The sequence below is a fragment of the Lissotriton vulgaris genome, chromosome 2_2, assembly GCF_964263255.1.
Source record: "Lissotriton vulgaris chromosome 2_2, aLisVul1.2, whole genome shotgun sequence".
NCBI classification, from domain to species: domain Eukaryota; kingdom Metazoa; phylum Chordata; class Amphibia; order Caudata; family Salamandridae; genus Lissotriton; species Lissotriton vulgaris.
In genome coordinates this window covers 299,272,885-299,291,639 of record NC_141688.1, presented here as the reverse complement: position 1 = coordinate 299,291,639, position 18,755 = coordinate 299,272,885, and the positions used below count along the sequence as shown (strand labels likewise).

At 47.6% G+C, this 18,755-nt stretch overlaps 1 protein-coding gene across 1 annotated transcript in view; it reads left to right on the top strand.

Annotated features, from left to right (window-relative positions):
- The window catches only part of LOC147729343 (embryonic protein UVS.2-like), a 104,608-nt gene extending 93,203 nt beyond the window's left edge, over nt 1-11,405 (top strand). The window contains exon 13 of the mRNA XM_086959833.1: nt 11,269-11,405. Within this exon, the coding sequence (XP_086815959.1) occupies nt 11,269-11,405 (137 nt within the window). The remainder of the gene's footprint in view (nt 1-11,268) is intronic.
- Nucleotides 11,406-18,755: the final 7,350 nt, after the last annotated feature.

Below are 18,755 nucleotides of genomic sequence, written 5' to 3'. Positions count from 1 at the left end.
GTGCTTGAATCTGTTTGTCAGCTTGGTGAGTTGGGTGACTGGTTTAAACCTGAGAGGCAGTCAAGACCCGAAGTTCGTACTCCTGGTGAGCATAAATTCTCTAGACGTGATATGTTTCTTGCACTGTTGGCTGATGGTATAAAACAGGAAGACATTGATGGTGAGCCTAATAATCGCTTGTGGGACTTGTTTCGCAAGCGTTGTTTGGATCGGAAGGAGGGTGCCCGACGTGTGCGAAAGAATGAATGTGATCGTGGATATTCTCTTGACAGTGGAGATGAAAGGCATCGTGATGATTCTGATCGTCGTGGTGATAGATGACGTGAGCATAATGTGTCCCCTCGCCGTGAAAGAGAGAGAGGGCGAGAGGGGGAAAGAGAAAGGGGGAGAGATGATTGTGTTAACAGCAGATATAGAGAGGAAAAGGATCAGTCCCCTGAGTTGAGGAGAAGGGAGGATCGACATAGACTTTCCGATCGAAATTCACAATATCATACAGATGACAGGAATCCATTTCGTAATGGTGATGGATATGAACATGATGTTTTGACACCCAAGAAATATGAGAGTATTTATCCTGATTTGTCCTGGTTGACAGAACGCAGTAAAAATGACTAGGAAATAGGTCAAGCTCTAGTGCGCAGGTGGGCTCACAAAGACAATAGACCCTATGTAGATATTGAAATTTTTTGGAAACATCGTAATATACAAAGGGCCCGAGCATTGGTAGATACGGGAGCGGAGGCCACTCTTATTCATGGAAAATGAAAGAAGTTTAAAGGCCAATTTTTCACAATTACTGGTTTAGGTGGGAAGGAAACCCCCGCAGTGCAAACTGCACTTGAAATGAGAATAGGCAGAATTCCCCAAAAAGAATATTCCGTATTAGTTGTGCCACTTTTGGAATACATAATTGGAATTGACATTTTAAAAGGAATGACTTTGCATTTAGATGACGCCTGTTATCAATTTGGAACTAAACATTTTATATCGTCCAGACCTGTACGGGTTGGTCGTTTACGAATGCCCCCCATAAAAATTCCTCAGGCTACAAAGGTTGTTTCTCAGAAGCAATATCGTATTCCAGGTGGTCATGAAGAAATTAGTGCTACAATTCAAGATTTAGTGAATGCAGGAGTTATAACTCCGGTTACTTCTGCTTGGAATAATCCCGTGTGGCCCATGCGTAAGAGTGATAATTCTTAGCGCATTACTGTTGATTACCGCGAACTGAAAAAACATACACCCCCTTTGACTGTTGCAGTACCGGACATTATTACTTTAATTGAAAGAATCAAAAAAGCATCCAGGTACATGGTATGCGTCCATTGATATTGCTAATGCTTTCTTTTCAATCCCGATTGCCCCCGAGTGTCAGGAACAATTCAGTTTTACATGGAATGGACGTCAAATGACGTTTAGAAGTCTTCCCCAAGGCTATGTACACAGTCCTACGATCTGTTACTGGCTGGTGGCGGAACATTTATTCGAAGTACCTGTACACCCGCAAATTAAGATATGTCATTATATTGACGACATTTTGATTCAAGGTGAGACACAAGATCAAGTTCAGACCCAATTAGATCAAATCCTTGAGTGCCTACGTGAGAATGGTTGGGAAATTAATCCCGATAAGTTACAAGGTCCATCTCAAAGTGTAAAGTTTTTAGGCATCAATGGCATGAAGGTCATGGAGAGGTGATTCCACAGGTCAAACAAAAAGTTTTGGATTTTGCAGTCCCAAGAAATAGGAGCTTCATTGGTTTGTTTGGCTTCAGGCGCCAACATATTCCACATTTGAGTCAGATACTGGCCCCTTTATATCGAGTCACTCGCAAAAAGAATGTGTTTGAATGGGGTGAACCACAACAAAATGCGTTCAATTTGGCAAAAGAAGCGATTCAGTATGCTTTGGATTTATGGCCTGTGTGCGATGGTGATGTGGATTTAAATGTGTCCGTGCAAGGTCTTTATGCAAATTGGAGTTTGTGGCAAAAACAAGGTAGACAAAAAGTACCATTGGGTTTCTGGACCAAAAAGTTACCTGAGACTGGTGAGCGTTATACACCTTTTGAGAAACAGTTGCTTGCATGTTATTGGGCTCTAGTGGATACCGAGCAATTGACTCTGGGACATGATGTGATTTTGAGACCTGAAATTCCTATTATGCAGTGGGTTCTGAGTTCACCGAAAACTCATCGAATTGGACATGCTCAAGAAGCGAGTGTGATTAAGTGGAAGTGGTACATTCAAGATAGGGCGCGTGTGGGTCCAAAAGGTGTAGCATCTTTACATGAGCAAGTGGCGCAGGCGCCATCGATTGAGACTGGGAGTGATTGCTCCGTACCTGTAGTACAGGAATCTCCTGTTAAGTGGGGTAAGCCATTTGATCATTTGTCCTTGGAGGACAGAAAACATGTGTGGTTTACGGATGGTTCAGCAAGGTTCATAGGAGAGAAACGGCATTGGAAGGCAGTGTCCTATAATCCGATCACACAAAAATTGCTGAGTACAACCGGTGAGGGAAAGAGTAGTCAATTCGCTGAATTATATGCAGTTTACCAAGTTCTGAAACAAGAATTACCTGGCACATGTCACATTTTTACTGATTCCTGGTCCACTGCTAATGGACTGGCGGTCTGGTTACCAACCTGGCATTCTCATAATTGGGAATTGCATTCAAAAGAACTGTGGGGAAAAGAATTATGGCAAGAAATTTGGGAAATGCTCCCACAAAGTACTGTGACAATCTTTCATGTGGAGGCGCATACCCCGATAGACTCCCTCGACAAATTCTTTCATAACATTGCAGATGAGAAATCTAAAATTGCTAAGGCAGTGGTGGACATGCAAGATTCTGATTTGGCGGGATTGGCAAAATGGGCCCACCAGAAAGCAGGACATTTTGGAGAGAAAGCCACTAGCAGGTGAGCCGCCGATCGAGGAATTTATATTCCTTTAAATTTGATTAAAGATACCATTTTGCATTGTCAACATTCTAGGCAACGAAAAGTGCCTCAAATTGTTAAAGGTCATTTACATCGAGGAAAATTGCCCGCTCAAATTTGGCAGATTGATTATATTGGTCCACTCCCTATGAGTAAAAACTGCCAATACATTTGTACAATTGTCGATACCTACAGTGGCCTTTTAGTGGCATTTCCTTGTAAACAAGCTACCCAAGTGAATACCATTAAAACATTGGAATTGATTATGCTCTATTATGGTGTCCCATTTCAAATTCAATCTGACAATGCATCCCATTTTCGTGGAATATTGGTACAGGAATTTTGTGTGGAAAATAACATTGAATGGGTGTTTCATATACCATATTATCCACAGGCATCGGGCCTTATTGAGAGAATGAATGGTTTGCTCAAAGATCAATTACGAAAATTAACTGACAATAAATATAAGAATTGGAGAGATTATTTGTTTCAAGCACTGTTAATTTTGAATAATCGTCCCTTTTTGAATGCTGAATCTCCATTAATGCGTTTACTTCCTCTAGCTGTTGATGCAAAGCCCAACTCCATTGGCAATACTGTAATGTACTGGGAAATTTCCCCCGGAGCACTGGCTCCATGCAGAGCAACCCCAGGTTCCGCAGTCTTAGCCCTGCATGCCAGAAATGACACTGTGATTAAGAGCAGGGATCGAGTTATCATTGAGACTGGTGTTGGTGTCTGTATACCAACTGGAAATTTTGGACTGATTGCCCCTAGATCGGGCCTGGCCTTCAAAGGCATTCAAGTACTTGGAGGAGTCATTGACAGTGATTATCAGGGAGAGATTAAGGTTCTCCTGCTGAACAGCAGTGAGGTTGATTTATCGATTCAAAAGACTGACCGAGTTGCTCAATTGCTAATTATGCCTGTTTTCAGTGGTGAGACTCAGAAAGGCACTGCCCCAACATTGCTAACTGTGCGAGGACAGAAAGGATTTGGCTCTACGGATAATCCGGGAGCGAGAATATGGGTGCATTCGCCTAAGAATCCCCCTGAACAACCTGAAATTATTGCAACCGGTCATGACAACACCATTCTAGTAATGAGACCAGGGAAATATGTCTGGGAAGCTGTCCCGGCTGACAAATGTTACCTATGAGAATGAATAATGCCTGTATTTGATTTTCTTTCAGATCATTCTCTGGACTGTTGCTGCAGGATGTGTCGGCGTTGGACTCCTTTTGGTCTGCTACGTTGGGAAATGAGGGAACCCACAGACTTTGGTTGATTCGAGAACCCGAGTACCGCTTTCCTTTGCTGCGTGGGATTCATCATCTAACTTTTGGACTACTTTAGCTAAACGAGTTACCAATTCCCCGCATTTTTGCCTGACACCCATGCGTTCAGTAACTGACATTCTAGCGACCTGTTTGGTTGCTGTCCCTGCGTCACTGGAAACTCTTAACGCATATTTTTAATATATCAAATGCCCGACCCAATGTAATTCTTGGTGATTTCGCCGCACACGAATACTGTCCTTTATGTACTATACTTTCAGATTCAACGCCCCCGATTCATTCCCAAATCACTACATATAATATCACACAGGGTGATCTGTGTTTTTTCCTTACTTGTGATCCTAATGCAATTACTGAATGTGTACGCTTGAAGCTGAAGGCAGCAACTTCTTTTTCAGCCCATGAACGAACTTTGTGTTCCCGAAGACCTCCAAAGTCATGTGCTTCTGTTAAAAATAATATGACCTGTAAGAGTATAGTAGTTGCCCCTAGCCATTATCGCACAATGTTGTTACCTTCTGGTTGGCTTTTCTCCTGTGGCAATACTTCTTGGCCCTATATGCCCGCAAATATTTCCGGAAGCCCATGTACCATCACTAGACTGATGTTTTCTTCACATCCTAATACCTATTCCCGTGTAGTTTGTGATGCTATGATGTTACATGAGGATTGTGATTCTTCCTTACATCTCTATTCCAAGTATGAATACCTTAGTCTAGCTATTTCGATTATTGGTGTCCCAGCATTGGCTGTCTATAATGCTAAATCAATTGGGAAAATGGCCTGCTGGATGGTCAAGTCAATTAATCATACTTCTACAATTTTATCTGATATGGTATTAGATGCCCAGGGTGAACGCAGAGCTATTTTGCAAAATCGTGCTGCCATCGATTATCTTTTACTTAAACATGGACATGATTGTTCAGATTTTGAAGGTCTTTGTTGCTTTAACTTGTCCGATCACACTAAATCCATTCAGGCTCATATTGACAAACTTCATGACTTGACTGAAGAGGTTAGAAAACACATTGACCAGGGCTGGTTTGACTGGCTCTTCAATTGGTTACCTGACTTACATTCTTTACGACAGATATTAGGGGGTATTATGATTGCTATTAGTGTTTTAGTAGCTATTTGCTGCTTTATTCTGTGTATTCCTTCCCTACTCCAATACTGTAGATTCGGTACGAGAAATAGATCAGTTAGTTTTGTTTCATATTATTCTTCCACAGATGTGAGTTCCATTTAACGAATGATTAATAGACTAAAGTCAAGGGTGAAGTATTCTGACCGACTTTTTCGGCCCTCCTTTGAGGGAAGATGATTGGAGGTGACTCCAGTCTATTATCATTCTAGTGCAAGGATTAGAACTAAAGACAGGGCCTATTCACCAGGCATAGTAATACAGTTCCGTACCCTTTTCCTTAGATCAGGGCTTATAAACTTATGATAGGGGATAGATTCACTAGTATTAGTGATTTTCCGTCCTTTTGCAAGAGTGTTAGTATACCTTCTATGGAGTTTTTCTTATTTCGGGCCTTGTAGACCTCAAACGGGAGAGACTCCATCTTTCTTTCTGCCCCGGCAGCTTGAGATGCTTTTAGGTCAAATGTAATGTTTTAGTTACGAGGTGTTGTTCGCTTGGAGAGAACCGTCTCAGGCCGGCCCTTATCGAAAGACTGTATTTTTCTCCACTCCGAAGACACAACATCAGGCCGACCGGCTGGGAACGTGTCCTTGGTACAGGGAGGTACAAGAATTTGGTGGGCGGCAGGTTAATGGCCGTAACTTTCCATGAAGGAACAAGCTTCCATATTACTGAAAGCATGAGGCAGTGAATGAGTCAGTCTGTAGGCGGCAGCTAGCCGTTAGCATCAATGCCATTAATTATTTCAGGGCAGAAAGTCGCCATTTTGAAGTCCGAGAAAGACCAAGAACCTTATACTCTCTTAGACAGATTGAAATCATTTTAGCTGGAGCAGCTGGCGAGCTTTGACCTATAAGATCAGAGCACTCCGAGTGAAGCAGTTAGTCAGAAGAACAAATACCAGAGTGGCTGAAACCGAGTTATAAGAACGAAGCCGAGAAGTGAAGATGGTCCGTGATTGAGAGGAGAGAGGAGTAGTGCAGAACAGCCAGAGAGAAAGCATCTGATGAGAGGAAGGTTTCAGTGACTTGGAGGGAGGAGAAGGAGACAGAGCATAGCGGTGCAGACATGTATCCGTGACTGCAGAGGTGTGACCCTAAAGAAGAGCCAAGGCACAGACGAGAAGGGAACCTAGATGACTGCTGAATCCAGACTTCACATTAATAAGGTGATGTCGACCCTTTCTTTGTAATGTGCACATTTTAACCTTTCATTTTTCTTTGCAGGCTATATGTTATAGTATAATGTTATATTGATATTATTATATGATTAATAAAGTACCCCAGTTCTTAGGGAACCGACATGTGCCTCTTATTCTTGTATAAACAAGGTAACCTGTTCTTTTAGTCAGTTACTATTACACGAACGGATGCAACTCCCGATCAGGTAAGAGGTGACCGAATAATGAGGGAGAGAGGAGCCCTTGACATAAAGGATAAGTCGCATATCATCTAATTTGGCTATTGTGGTGACTCATAATATCGTAGTATTCCATCTTTAGTAAGTAACCAGAGATTCCCTAATAGAAGAAGAGTTAATGGTATTCATAGGAAAGTGATCGTCGTTGGAACGCGGCGTTATACCCACCGGATTGTGGCTTGTTTAGCGAGCACCAGGGAGGATACTGGTGTTTATACCCACAGGATTGTAGCTTGTTTTTTTTTTTTTTTTTTTTGTGTAAGACCTTTATTTGTCATAAAGCAGTTGACACAGCATGAGCCTACAACCCTGGGGCCGGCTCGCTACGTTAATATCAGTAACCAACATTGACAATGATTGTTGCGCATTAACACCTCTGCATTACAATGCAGTGCTTCGTCGCGTGTCTTATGTATGGCCACTAGCTGGTAAAGGAAATGAGTCTCACATTTTCACTTTTTATAACAAAAACCGTATAACAACACTCCCCAACTTAGACCGTACAGTTGAACCTCACATGCTACTCTTCAGTTGTAATGATAACACAAGTCCCTCCAAAAGCCCGCCACCACCCTGCACATATACTTGCGGTGTCCCACCCATTTGTTCGATCAAACCAATGCAAGTGTCAGGTCACCTCATCAGTCTGCAGGGAAGCGAGATACTCCTCCAAATAGCCCCAAATACTTTTTGGCCTGGATTTCGCCGGTAGCAGCTCCTCATACGTTTGTAGTTTGTCTCGGCATGTGGACATGTCATGTAACCATGTTTGCACCTTAGGCACCTTTCGACTGTGCCAGCATTGTGCCACCTGCCTCTTCGCCAGTAATAATGCTATGGCACAGAACTTGCGCTTCAATGCTCTGAACTGCGGCACTATTCCCAGCAGACAGACCTTAGGCGTACACTGCACCTCCTCCTCCAAAATAACAGATAATGTAGTAGTGACCTCTACCCAGTAACTCTCTATCTTAGCGCAGTCCCATGCCAGATGTGCAAAGTTCGCCCCCTCCCTGTTGCACCTCTTGCATCTATCTTCCTCCTGTAACCCAAATCTAAGCAGTTTCGACGGTGTGTAATAAATTTGGTGAAGGAATTTAAAATGAATAATCCTTAAATTGCCGCTGGGTGTCAGTATCTGTGTCAGGGCACAAGCGCTAGCCCATTCTTCATCAGTTAACGGCGTGTCTAGTAGTGCATCCCACCTCCCCTTTGCCTTCGATGTGTGTCCAGCTATTTCTAGTTGTGCAGTCGAGTAAAGTCTGGACACCAGGTGTGACAAATCGTTAGTTGTGATCAATAGTTGCAGTGGTGCAAGGGATGCAGGTTCCGAAGGGAACATTGGGTAGTGTTCCTTCAAGGCTCTAGTGAGTCTGAAATACGTAAAGCGAAACATGGGTGTTTGGTTCTGAACATATCCCAGCTTGTCAAGACCCACGAATTCGCCCCCCTGAAAAACGTCCCCCATCCTGTCAATTCCAGCTCTGCGCAGGAGGGACATTCCGACCCCCTCCCCAGTGACTGATAGCTCCTGATGATGGTGCAGCAACATGGCCGGTGCGTACAGTGGGGTCTTATGAGCCAGCTGCCCCAGCCTGTGCCAAGCCTTGACCGTAGTGTCCACTGTGTTAATATCCCTAGCATGCAGCGGGGGGCGTGTATGTGAGATAATTGCCGTGAGGGGAACAAGGTGCGCATCACTCTCCTCCACAGCCACATGGGTGAGGTAAGGAACTGCATGGTACCAATACGCCGCGTATTGCGCCTGCGCACATAGGTAGTAGAGGAGGAAATCAGGCACACTGAAACCACCCTGCGCAAGCGGCAGTGTAAGAGTCCGCAGATCCACACGGGCCTGCTTGCCAGCCCAAATCAGGGTGCTTACCAGGGAGTGTATCCGCCGGAATATAGCCTGCGGAGGGGCGATCGGGATGTTGTTAAACAGGTATAGCAGTTTGGGCAGTATGTTCATTTTAACGACCGCTATCCTATCTGCTATTGAGAGGGGCAGATGTATCCAGCGCTGAATACTGTCTTCCAGTTTAGAGAGCACCACGCCGTAGTTTGCTCTCAGCACCTCCTCTGGATCTCTATGGTATATGACCCCCAGGTATCTGATCGGGTCTTGTTGCCATTCTAGTGGGAAATCTACCACAAAGGGAGAGGTGGTGTCAGTGAGGGGTATTATAAATGATTTGGTCCAATTTATAGCTAGACCCGAGTGGCCCCCAAATCGGATGTATTCCCGGAGTAGTGTGTTCAAGTGGGTCTCAGGGTCACGGACATACAGTAGCATGTCGTCCGCATATAAGGAAATATGAAGCGGCCTGGCTATGAAGTGTAGTGCCGAATCTTTGTAGTTCTGTCTTATCAGACAGGCCAGCGGCTCCAGTGCCAACGCGAATAAGAGCGGTGAGAGTGGGCAGCCCTGCCTCGTCCCCCGCTCAATTTCAAATAGATCCGAGACGTAACCATTAACTCTGACTCTGGCACGTGGTTTGGTGTAAAGCAGGGAGACCCACTGCACAAATCGCTTCGGAAACCCCATTCTATTCAGGACAGTGATCATATATCGCCATTCAATGGAGTCAAAAGCTTTGGCGGCATCAAGCATGACCGCCACCGCTTTGACCGAGGGCTGGAGGTAGTGTGAGAGTGCAAACAGAGTCCTAGTGTTGTGTGTGGTCGATCTGGAAGGCACGAAGCCAGATTGGTCCGGCAGGACTAAACTTGTCATCAGGGGTGACAGCCTTTTTGCAATTAACTTGGCAAGTATTTTCGAGTCCACGTTGATCAGGGATAGTGGTCGGTATGAGTCGCATTCTTCCGGATCTTTAGATGGTTTGAGGAGAGTGATGATCATGGCTTCGCGCAGCAAGGGGGGGAGCACTGCCTTCTCAAATGAGGTGCCATACATGTCTACTAAGTGTGGTGCGAGAATGTCCGCGTATTGTTTATAGAATTCCGAGGTGAACCCATCCGGGCCGGGTGCTTTGCCATTTTGCAGCGAACCTATTACCTCCGTTACCTCTTCCGCCGAGATAGGCCTAGCTAAGTATTCCCTGTGCGCATCTGACAGCCATCCAATTGCCACATCGTGTAGGTAGTCATACGTGTCAGCAGCTGGGGCCGTGGGTTGGGACTTGTACAGTGACTCAAAGGAATGAACAAAGCATTTTAGTATGTCTGCAGCATGGGTCTGTGGTACTCCCTCCTTGGACTTCACCCTGAGTATCGTAGTCGGACCTCGACCCGTACATATTTTACGAGCCAAAAATGCTCCCGGCCTACCCCCTTCTGCAAAGGCTCTAGCCACATGCGTACGGTTCAGGTACTTCATTTCGGATTCAAGAAAATCCGCATGCTCAGTGTGCACTTCCCGCAGTTTGGCTAGGTGGGAGATATCCTGGGTGGACTCATATAGGGATTCCAGGTCTCTCATCTGCCGCTCGCATCTGCGTATTTGGGCCCGAATATCTTTAAGAACCCCTGAAGTGGTGACAATACAGACCCCCCTAATCGTGGCTTTGAATGCTTCCCATAGGATGCAGGGGTCGTCAGTTGACGGAGCATTAAGGTCAAAATAATCCTTTATCGCCTTTTTAATGGTATCTGCATAGACCGTGTCAGTTAGGGCACGCGAGTTGAAGCGCCATTGAAAGGGAGGGGGCACATATCGAGGAATATCCAATTGTAATAGTACTGGATTGTGGTCCGAAAGTGTGCGGGGCAGCACCTGTAGGTGACGGACCCATAGTGCCAGGTCCTTTGTGCCAAGCCAGTAATCCAACCTGGACCAGCTGTTATGTGAAGCTGTTATGTGCGTAGCCCCAGATGCGTTAGCGTTTCTCAACCTCCAAAGATCCTCTAAACCCAGATCTTTCATCATGTGACCCACCAGTATGCGTGATTGCTTGTGTTGTTCTATGGAATTAGTTGATCGGTCTAAGCCGTCACGGAGAGTCATGTTCCAGTCACCCCCACATAATATGTGTGTGCTATTGTGTTTTTGTAAGTGTTCCCACACCTCCCGGAAGAAGTCCGGGGCGTCCGTGTTCGGACCGTACACGTTCAACAACGTTACTCGCTGACCCCTCAAAGTACCCGATGCCAGCACAAATCTACCAGATGGGTCCTGTGTTACAGTGTGTGTCGCAAACCCCACCCCACGCTTCACCAAAATGAGCACCCCTCTAGAGTAAGAAGAGTAGGAGGCCCTGTAAACCCCTTCCGCCCACCTTGACCCTAACTGAGCATGCGTGTGTGGTGCCAGGTGAGATTCCTGTAGGAATGCTATGTCCACATTCCACCTTGTCAGGCTAGCGAAGATCTGTCTTGTTTTACGTGGCTGCGAGAAGCCCCTAACGTTCCAAGTGAGAACGTTTAGACCGCTTCTACCCGAATCCCTCGACTCCATTAAATTATTATTTTTTTTTTTTTAAACCTTTATTTATAGAAAGCACAGTACACAGCATCTGCCTACAACCCCACCGGGCCGGCCGCTATGACATATCGGAGAAGGATATAAAAGAACCATTGGGGCAGAACGCCGTTGGAGCCATCTCTGAACACATTGCATCGTATGGAGCGTAAAACCATAACATGAGGATAGAAAAAGGTTTAATTTTATGATTTTGTGGAGTACCATTTACCAAACTGCAAGGAAAATAGAAGCTAATAATAGACCAGGATAGACATCATCATTCAAGGAGCACCCGGAAGGAGGCGTAATAGAGGAAGGCATGTATCAGAAAGCAATTTCACCGTCCTCAAAGAGCGAAGGCCAACCGCTATGTCACAGAGTATTACGATGCAATAAACCCCTTGATAACACCAAACCCCGACCCCAAAGGAAAAGAAGAAATGTAGAAAAAGAAACAGAAGAGAAGAGGAAAAAGAAAGAGGGCCATAGAAACAAAGAGAAAACATAAAACACAGCCCAACCCCCCACCCTGCATACCAGCGGAAGGCCACGGCCCACCCCCCCCCCCATAGGCATGCCTGTCGCCCCAAGAGAACCCCCAAGTGGGAAAGAGAATAAGGAGAGCGGGATAGGACCATCCCACTCTCTAACTCTCAGAAGAGGTGGGAGGAGCCAAACATAACATACTCCCGGTCTCCACCGGCCCCGTAAACAGCCCCAACCACAATTATCATCAGCACAACAATGGTGACAATCAAAACTGAAGGTGGGGAGAGACATTTCAAATATACGAATAAGTCAGATATACAGCAGTCCCATCCTAGTCCCAGTCCGTCAACTTGTCTATAACACTAAAGTAGTCCCCGAGCCCTGGCCCGATCGTGGGTGACCCCGTGTAATCATCCACCATAAGGAGTCACAATCGTGGGAGAAGGGGGAACGCAATAGGACAAAGAACCCGCCTAACCCTGGCCCGATCTCGGATATATCTCAGGACACACCCCTCGCCGAGTGCCAACCCCCTCCACAACAAAGAGACAAAATGGATGCGAAGAAGAAGGGGGAGACTCACAGTTACAAAATGGATGGCGCTGAATACCCATCAATACATTAAGCCCAACTAAAAAGGTCGCAAAGTTTTCCCGATAGCACAGATACAACAGGGGAAAAAACGTAGGCTTTAACGAGAGAGTCTTCAAGGGGGCCAGAAATTGCTCAGCCAGCCGTCCCATTGCCGATGATGGTGATGGAAACAAAGAAGCAGTCCCCGAATGTGCAGACAATGTATCGCAGGCAGAGTCAGTAAGCCGCCTTCTGCGCGAGCCGATCCAGTCGCTCCAGGTCTCACCAACATTGGAAACACTTGATAACACCGTTGCAATCCCAGGCACCAACGGGGAAGTGTACGAATGTTGCTGGAAACAGTTCCCCCGAGTCTGCTCCGAGTCGGGGGCCATGGCATCGAGTTTCTCACATAGCCTGTGGGAGTCATGATACAGCACCGATCTCAAGTCACAGAGGGCAGACAGGATATCAAAATAAGACAGGGTAGGCTGCGGTCCCCCCGTGCCCGGGTCACAAGCGGGTGTAGTCAAGGCAGTCCCCGGCCCAGCCATGATGCCGCAGGCATGGAGCGAGGGTGGGCGATCTTCTTCACTCCGAGAGCCAGCAAGTATCATCATTTCGCCCAAAAGCCGTTTCCGAAAGCATTGGGGGGTCAAATAGTAATCTCCAAGTGCCCCGACTCCCATTACCGCCAGCTATAGTTCCACGCCGTCAGCGAGGGGGGCCCGCCGGCCAGGACAGGAAAGCAGGGTGAACGGACAATCCACCGCGTCCGGGCAGGACCCGTGCTGTAGTCTAGGCAGCCCTCACCCAGCTCGTAGCAGAAGAGCCGGCCGTATAGCGCGGACCACTCACCCAGTGCGAGGAGGTCGCAGCACATAATACTCCACAGCAGCCAGCGCGCTATAGTCCGTGATCAGGGATGGAGCAGATCCACACAGGCTGGGGGCATCCTACGGGCAGGCTGGTCGTCTTTGCTCGTCGAGGTCCGGCATCCAGCGGCGATTCACGCCGGGGACAGGGCATCGGGGCGGGCAGCAGGCTATCTCCGCCTTCCGGACGAGCTGTGGCTCCGGAGGAACATGGGCGATATCAGTGCACCGTCCGCAGCCGAACAGGCGATGACTTGGACAGGATACCAGGCAGGATAGAGCTGCGGAACTCAAGGGCCGGCGGAGCCGGGAGCCTACACGTCCGCTCCGGTCGCCATCTTGGCTCCTCCCCGACCCCATTAAATTTGAGTGGTACAATGCATGACAACGTGCTCCCTGTCAACTGTATAGGACTTGCCAGCTGCCTCCCAGCGGGAGTCCTAAGTGGCACCTTGGTGGTCCGAATCAACGGTGAACTAGCATGAAGAGATACGTCATACTCTGTCGGTCTACATATACATTCAAACAACCCACCACCCCTTATCCCACCCACTCCAGCAACCCCAACCTGCCGAAGCCATCCCCATTCAGTGCACCATTCCATAAAATTCACAACCATAACTATAGTGCCCAGAATCAAACTCATATCGGGTTATACCCACACAGAGGTCCGCCAGGGGCACACTCTCCACCCGGCGTAAGGGCGTGGGCGATACTAAAAACGCTGTGTGAGATGCAATTTAGGTGGTTCTCCGCCGCCCCCCCCCCCACCGCCCCCCGTTCACAATCAACAGTGTCGCAACATTAAGCATGTTCATAGCATTGCGATCTCAACGGTGTTTCATTATGACAACTGTAAAGAATACACCTTCCGCCCCCCACATGTGCTAGTTGCCACCCATAGTGCGTTGGAGAACGCAAAGGCAGGTCATGACTGAAGCTCGGGACAGCTAATGCGTAGTAAGCAAAACATATCATACAGGGAGCAGTGACTTACTGTATGCGAGTCGAGCCTCACAGTATATCCGCCAAATGGCACCAATGTAGCCTGACAATGTTGGGCAGTACAGCACACATGAGGGGGCATGGGGCGTGTGGCACATACAATGCAAAGTCAGGAGTGTCCCCGCATTACCAAGCAGTAGTTTCTGTGCCCCAACACTCCCACTCCAATCAACCCTGCAGTCTTTGCTGTGCCAACACTACAGTCGTCCTCCCAAGAGATCGCTACACAGTGTACCTGAAATCGCAATGATAGTCAGTGATGGAAGCGTGGCAACGCTAGTACATGGTGAGCAAAGCGTATCACTCAAGGTCCAGTGGCCCACTATGCGTGAACTGAGCTTCACAGTGTAACCGCCAAATGGCACCATTGTTGCTTGGCAGTGTTGGTCAGTACAGCACAAGCGAAGGGGCAAGGATCTCGGGGCATTTACAATCCAAAGTCAGTATTGTTCGCACATTATTGAACAGTAATCCCCGTGTCTCAATAGGCCCCCTCCATCCAGTCACGCAGTCTATGCTGTACCAACACCACAATCGTTCACTTAGGAGATCAGTGCCACGTGGGCTCACCAAATGCGGACAACAGTTGCCATGCTGGAACGCATGTATTCGGATAGAACAAGAAACTCACCATTGGCAGAATAATGACCAACTCCATACCTTCAGTCCGAGTCACGATGCTGTTCATTTTGCGAGTTGTCCCTCATCTCGCGTTGCACCTTTTTAACAAATTCTTGCGCTGCTTTCAGCGTCGCCAGTACAACCGCTTTCTCTTTCCACACCACCCTGAGGCGCGCCGGATACATCATCGAATACGCAATGTTCAAATCACGTAATTTGGCCTTCACTGTGGTGTATTCTTTCCGGGCCTGTTGGACCGCAACCGTGTGGTCAGGATAAAACTCTAAGGAGTTTCCTTGATGCTGAATCTTCCCCTTTTCCCTCGCCAGACGAAGGATCGTGTCCCTGTCGCGGTAGTTGAGGATTCGCGCCACAATCGGTCTCGGCGTGGCGCCAGGAGGTGGTTTCGGGGCCAACGATCTATGTGCATGCTCCACGATGAATAGGGGCGATAAGGCCTCAGCACCGAACAGGTCTCTACATAGCGTTTCCACGTAGGTTTCCATCCGACCTGTGTTGGTGGTCTCCGGCAGGCCTGCGATCCGTACGTTGTTGCATCTCGAGCGCGCCTCCAAATCCTCCTCCTTCGCTCTGATCACCTCCAGGAGTCGTTCCATATCTGCGCACTTTGAGGTGGAGGCTCGTGCCTCATCTTCAACCGCGGAGATGCGCGTTTCGGCCTCATCCAGGCGCTCGCCATGCTGTTCCTGCCGTGCCGCCATGCCGTCCATTCTGCAAGTTAGGTTGTCCAGCTTGCCATTAATGTCCTGCAGATTTGACTGAATCGCCAATAGGATCTTTTCTATGTTGTTGTTGGGCGCAGTCCCTGCCCCATCGCCATCCTCCACCACTCCGTCGGTCGACTTCTGCGCTTTTTTGGCCTCAAATGACAGTTTCTGTTGCTGCTTGTCCGGCTTACCCATGGTGGTTGTCGGGGAGACTGCCTTCCTGCCCTTGGGCCCTGACGCCCTCGTAGCTCTGGAGGCCGTCGCCGCGGTGATCCTCTCAAATGATACGTCCGCCGTTGGCCGCACCGTCACTGCGTTTCGTAGGGGGCCAAAGTTGAAATTCGCCTTATTGTGCGAGCACGTGGCCGTATGTTGGCCGCTCCGCCACACCGCAATCCCAAGCAACTGGACCCGTCAGTGGCCACTCAGCAGTGCAGCACTGGCGATATGGTGTGGCAGCGCACCGCGTCGACAAGCCCCCAGGCCTCACCGTCCCCCGGTGCGGCGCCCGGTCGCAGCAGGCACTACACTCGCACACTGCGCACCACGTCCTATGGCAGCCAGCGTAGTTCGTGTGCCCTCCTTGCAGGTATAGGGGCCTTTGCGCGCCGACTGGAGATGGGGCCAGATACACATGTGTTAGGCAGCAAGGCAGCGCTACTGCGCCCGGCCCCAACCCGGGCGCCAGTGAAGTTCTCTCGCAGGCCGCAGGGTCAGGACAGCAGAAGGCTCCCGAAGCAGGGCTATACTCCTTCAGTGTAGCAGTCAGCACAGACTGATTAGCGCAGACTGTCCACCTCACTCAGAACATGCTGCCGTCCTCCAGCGCTAGGTAACCGTTAGACGCGCCTCCACTGTAGCCAGAGCCAGTCCTGCAGTCTACGCTGATTGCGTTTCAGCCAGTAAGCACCTCCGCAGTCACTCCGTAGGACCAGCAAGTACGTGGGATATGCGTTGTGCTTTGGGGTCGGCTAAGCCCGCGTTTTCTCGGTAGCAGCCGCCATGTTGTCAGGCATTCGCCTCGATGTGATTATGGGGCCCCCTGCACGTTGTAGCGCGAAAGGAAAGAGGCAGTGGTATCGGAAGGTCCAGGGATTAAAATCCTACCTTCGAAACGCCGTTTTTAGCAGAGATGGACGAAGGAAGTCCGTCCATTCCATTGTCGCTGAGTAGTCGTCCTCTAGCGTCGGCCATTTTGTCAGGCACTCGGACGCTCCGTGGCCTCCACCACCGATTAAACCTGCAATCTGTGCCGGCCGGGGGGCCTTCTGCACCTCAGCTAATGCCGCATCATTTCCCCCAACTGCAGATGTGCCCGGGGTGCGGGCGGCCGAGGCGGTACCGGAGAAATCCACCAAAGAGGACGATCACCCGGCGGAGCTGCTGCTCAAGCAGCCATCACGCTGTGCGCCCCCTAGCGCCTCGGATTGTAGCTTGTTTAGCGAACACCAGGGAGGATACTGGTGTTTATACCCACAGGATTGTGGCTTGAGTGAGCACTGGTTGTGGCCAGTGTGTAATGGTATATATTCAGAACTGCCCCAGGGTAGAATAGTCTGGGCCTAAGTTGCCACGAGACTACTTAGTATGAGTGTGATATTGTAGAAAACCTAAGCATGTACATTGCTAATTCCCCATCCTTGGGTAGGAGACATAGATACCTGTTGTAAATAGGTCCTAAGGAGGGAGGTGATTACGTTCCGGCTGGGTTGGTGGTGCTCTGATGAGCTGATTCTATCTGGTCCGAGAATCCGGTCGTTACACTCTCTCATAATGATTCCACTGCTTTGCAGTGGCCACAGCTATGCCTCAAAGTGACAGGCTTGGCAGAATCTCTTGTGAATAAGACTCAGCCTTAACTCTGATCTGCTGCTGATCAATTTCGTCTGCATCTATGTACCTTTTTGAGTAAATTGTATGTTCCTGATTGGGTTGCAATATTCTAAAATATGAAACAAGAACGAGCAAAACTATTAGGTTTGAAATAACCACCAGCATTTAGGTTTTGTCAATACTTTTTATTTTTTCATGTTTATTGGGGAAGCTGCCAGGCACACATTAACAAACAAATAGTTGGCTAAAAGCACAAATAATTCTGGTCTCAAAAAGCACACATTGCCACAGTAGTCCCTGGCTTTTAAGGGGATTGTTTTTGTGTGGACATACTTCTTGTGAAAGGGAAGAATGCTGTCACTGCTGGTTAAGTAAACCAATGACTGAAGTGGGCTGACCTCTTCCCCCTACTATGCTATAATGGATGGATGAATGAAAAATATGAATGATACAGTAACAGACCAATGGGTTAAGAGGGCTCGTTGAAGGCCTCAATAACTAAGTATATTATACATATAATTTTAGTAAAATCAAAAGGTCTTAGCTAACAACAGACTTAAAAATTGAGCTATGAGGCAGAGAGGCTCCCTACATTGTGATGGTGGAGCAAGGTTTTGCACGTAAAGTAGCTTGCTTGTATTCAATCTTCTCGAAAATAATAATAATGTACTAACAAACATGTTTTGTCACATTAATATTGCATTACACAACATATTAGGTATCTAGGGGAAGCTTGACAATGTGCTTTTCTAACTATAATCCGCTTGCATTAAAATGGCTGCTGCTATGCAGGATTTTCTACTGCGCATGCGTCTGTCATGCACTCGTGACATGCTTGGTGGGAAAACTTTTGCTTCTGAGCACTAGAACTAATATGGATGTTCTGTGTCCTAACGTGCAAGAAGCTTACATTACTACTTTGTTCATCTGTTTGTTTTGCTTAAGATCTAATGCAATAGTTAAAATAAAATAATGGGAATAGAGTAGAAAGAAGTGGTATACAGTGCATTCATTTTATTCTGTGTCTCTAAAATTGTTTCTTTTCTATTCTTGCATGTGTTGTATTTGGGCCTAAATGTACTGTTGAACTCCATCTTTGGAGAGACTGCACCTGTGTGAAAGAAGCCCCGGAGCCGCTGAAGCTGTGGCATTGAACCCATGCCAATCTGACATGGATGGCAAGAACTATGAGAAGAGTGAACTCCTCACCCTGCCAGAGGAAGCTGGATTGAATAAAATGTTAATTTGTCTTATTGTTACATTTCACTACCGGGCAGAATAAAAGTACATGGGAAAATAAAGTTCTGGGAGGGAACATTTGAATACATAATTGACAAATTACTTCATATTAATATGGTGTGATGACTACTCCTCGTCTTTTGTCCAATAACATTGT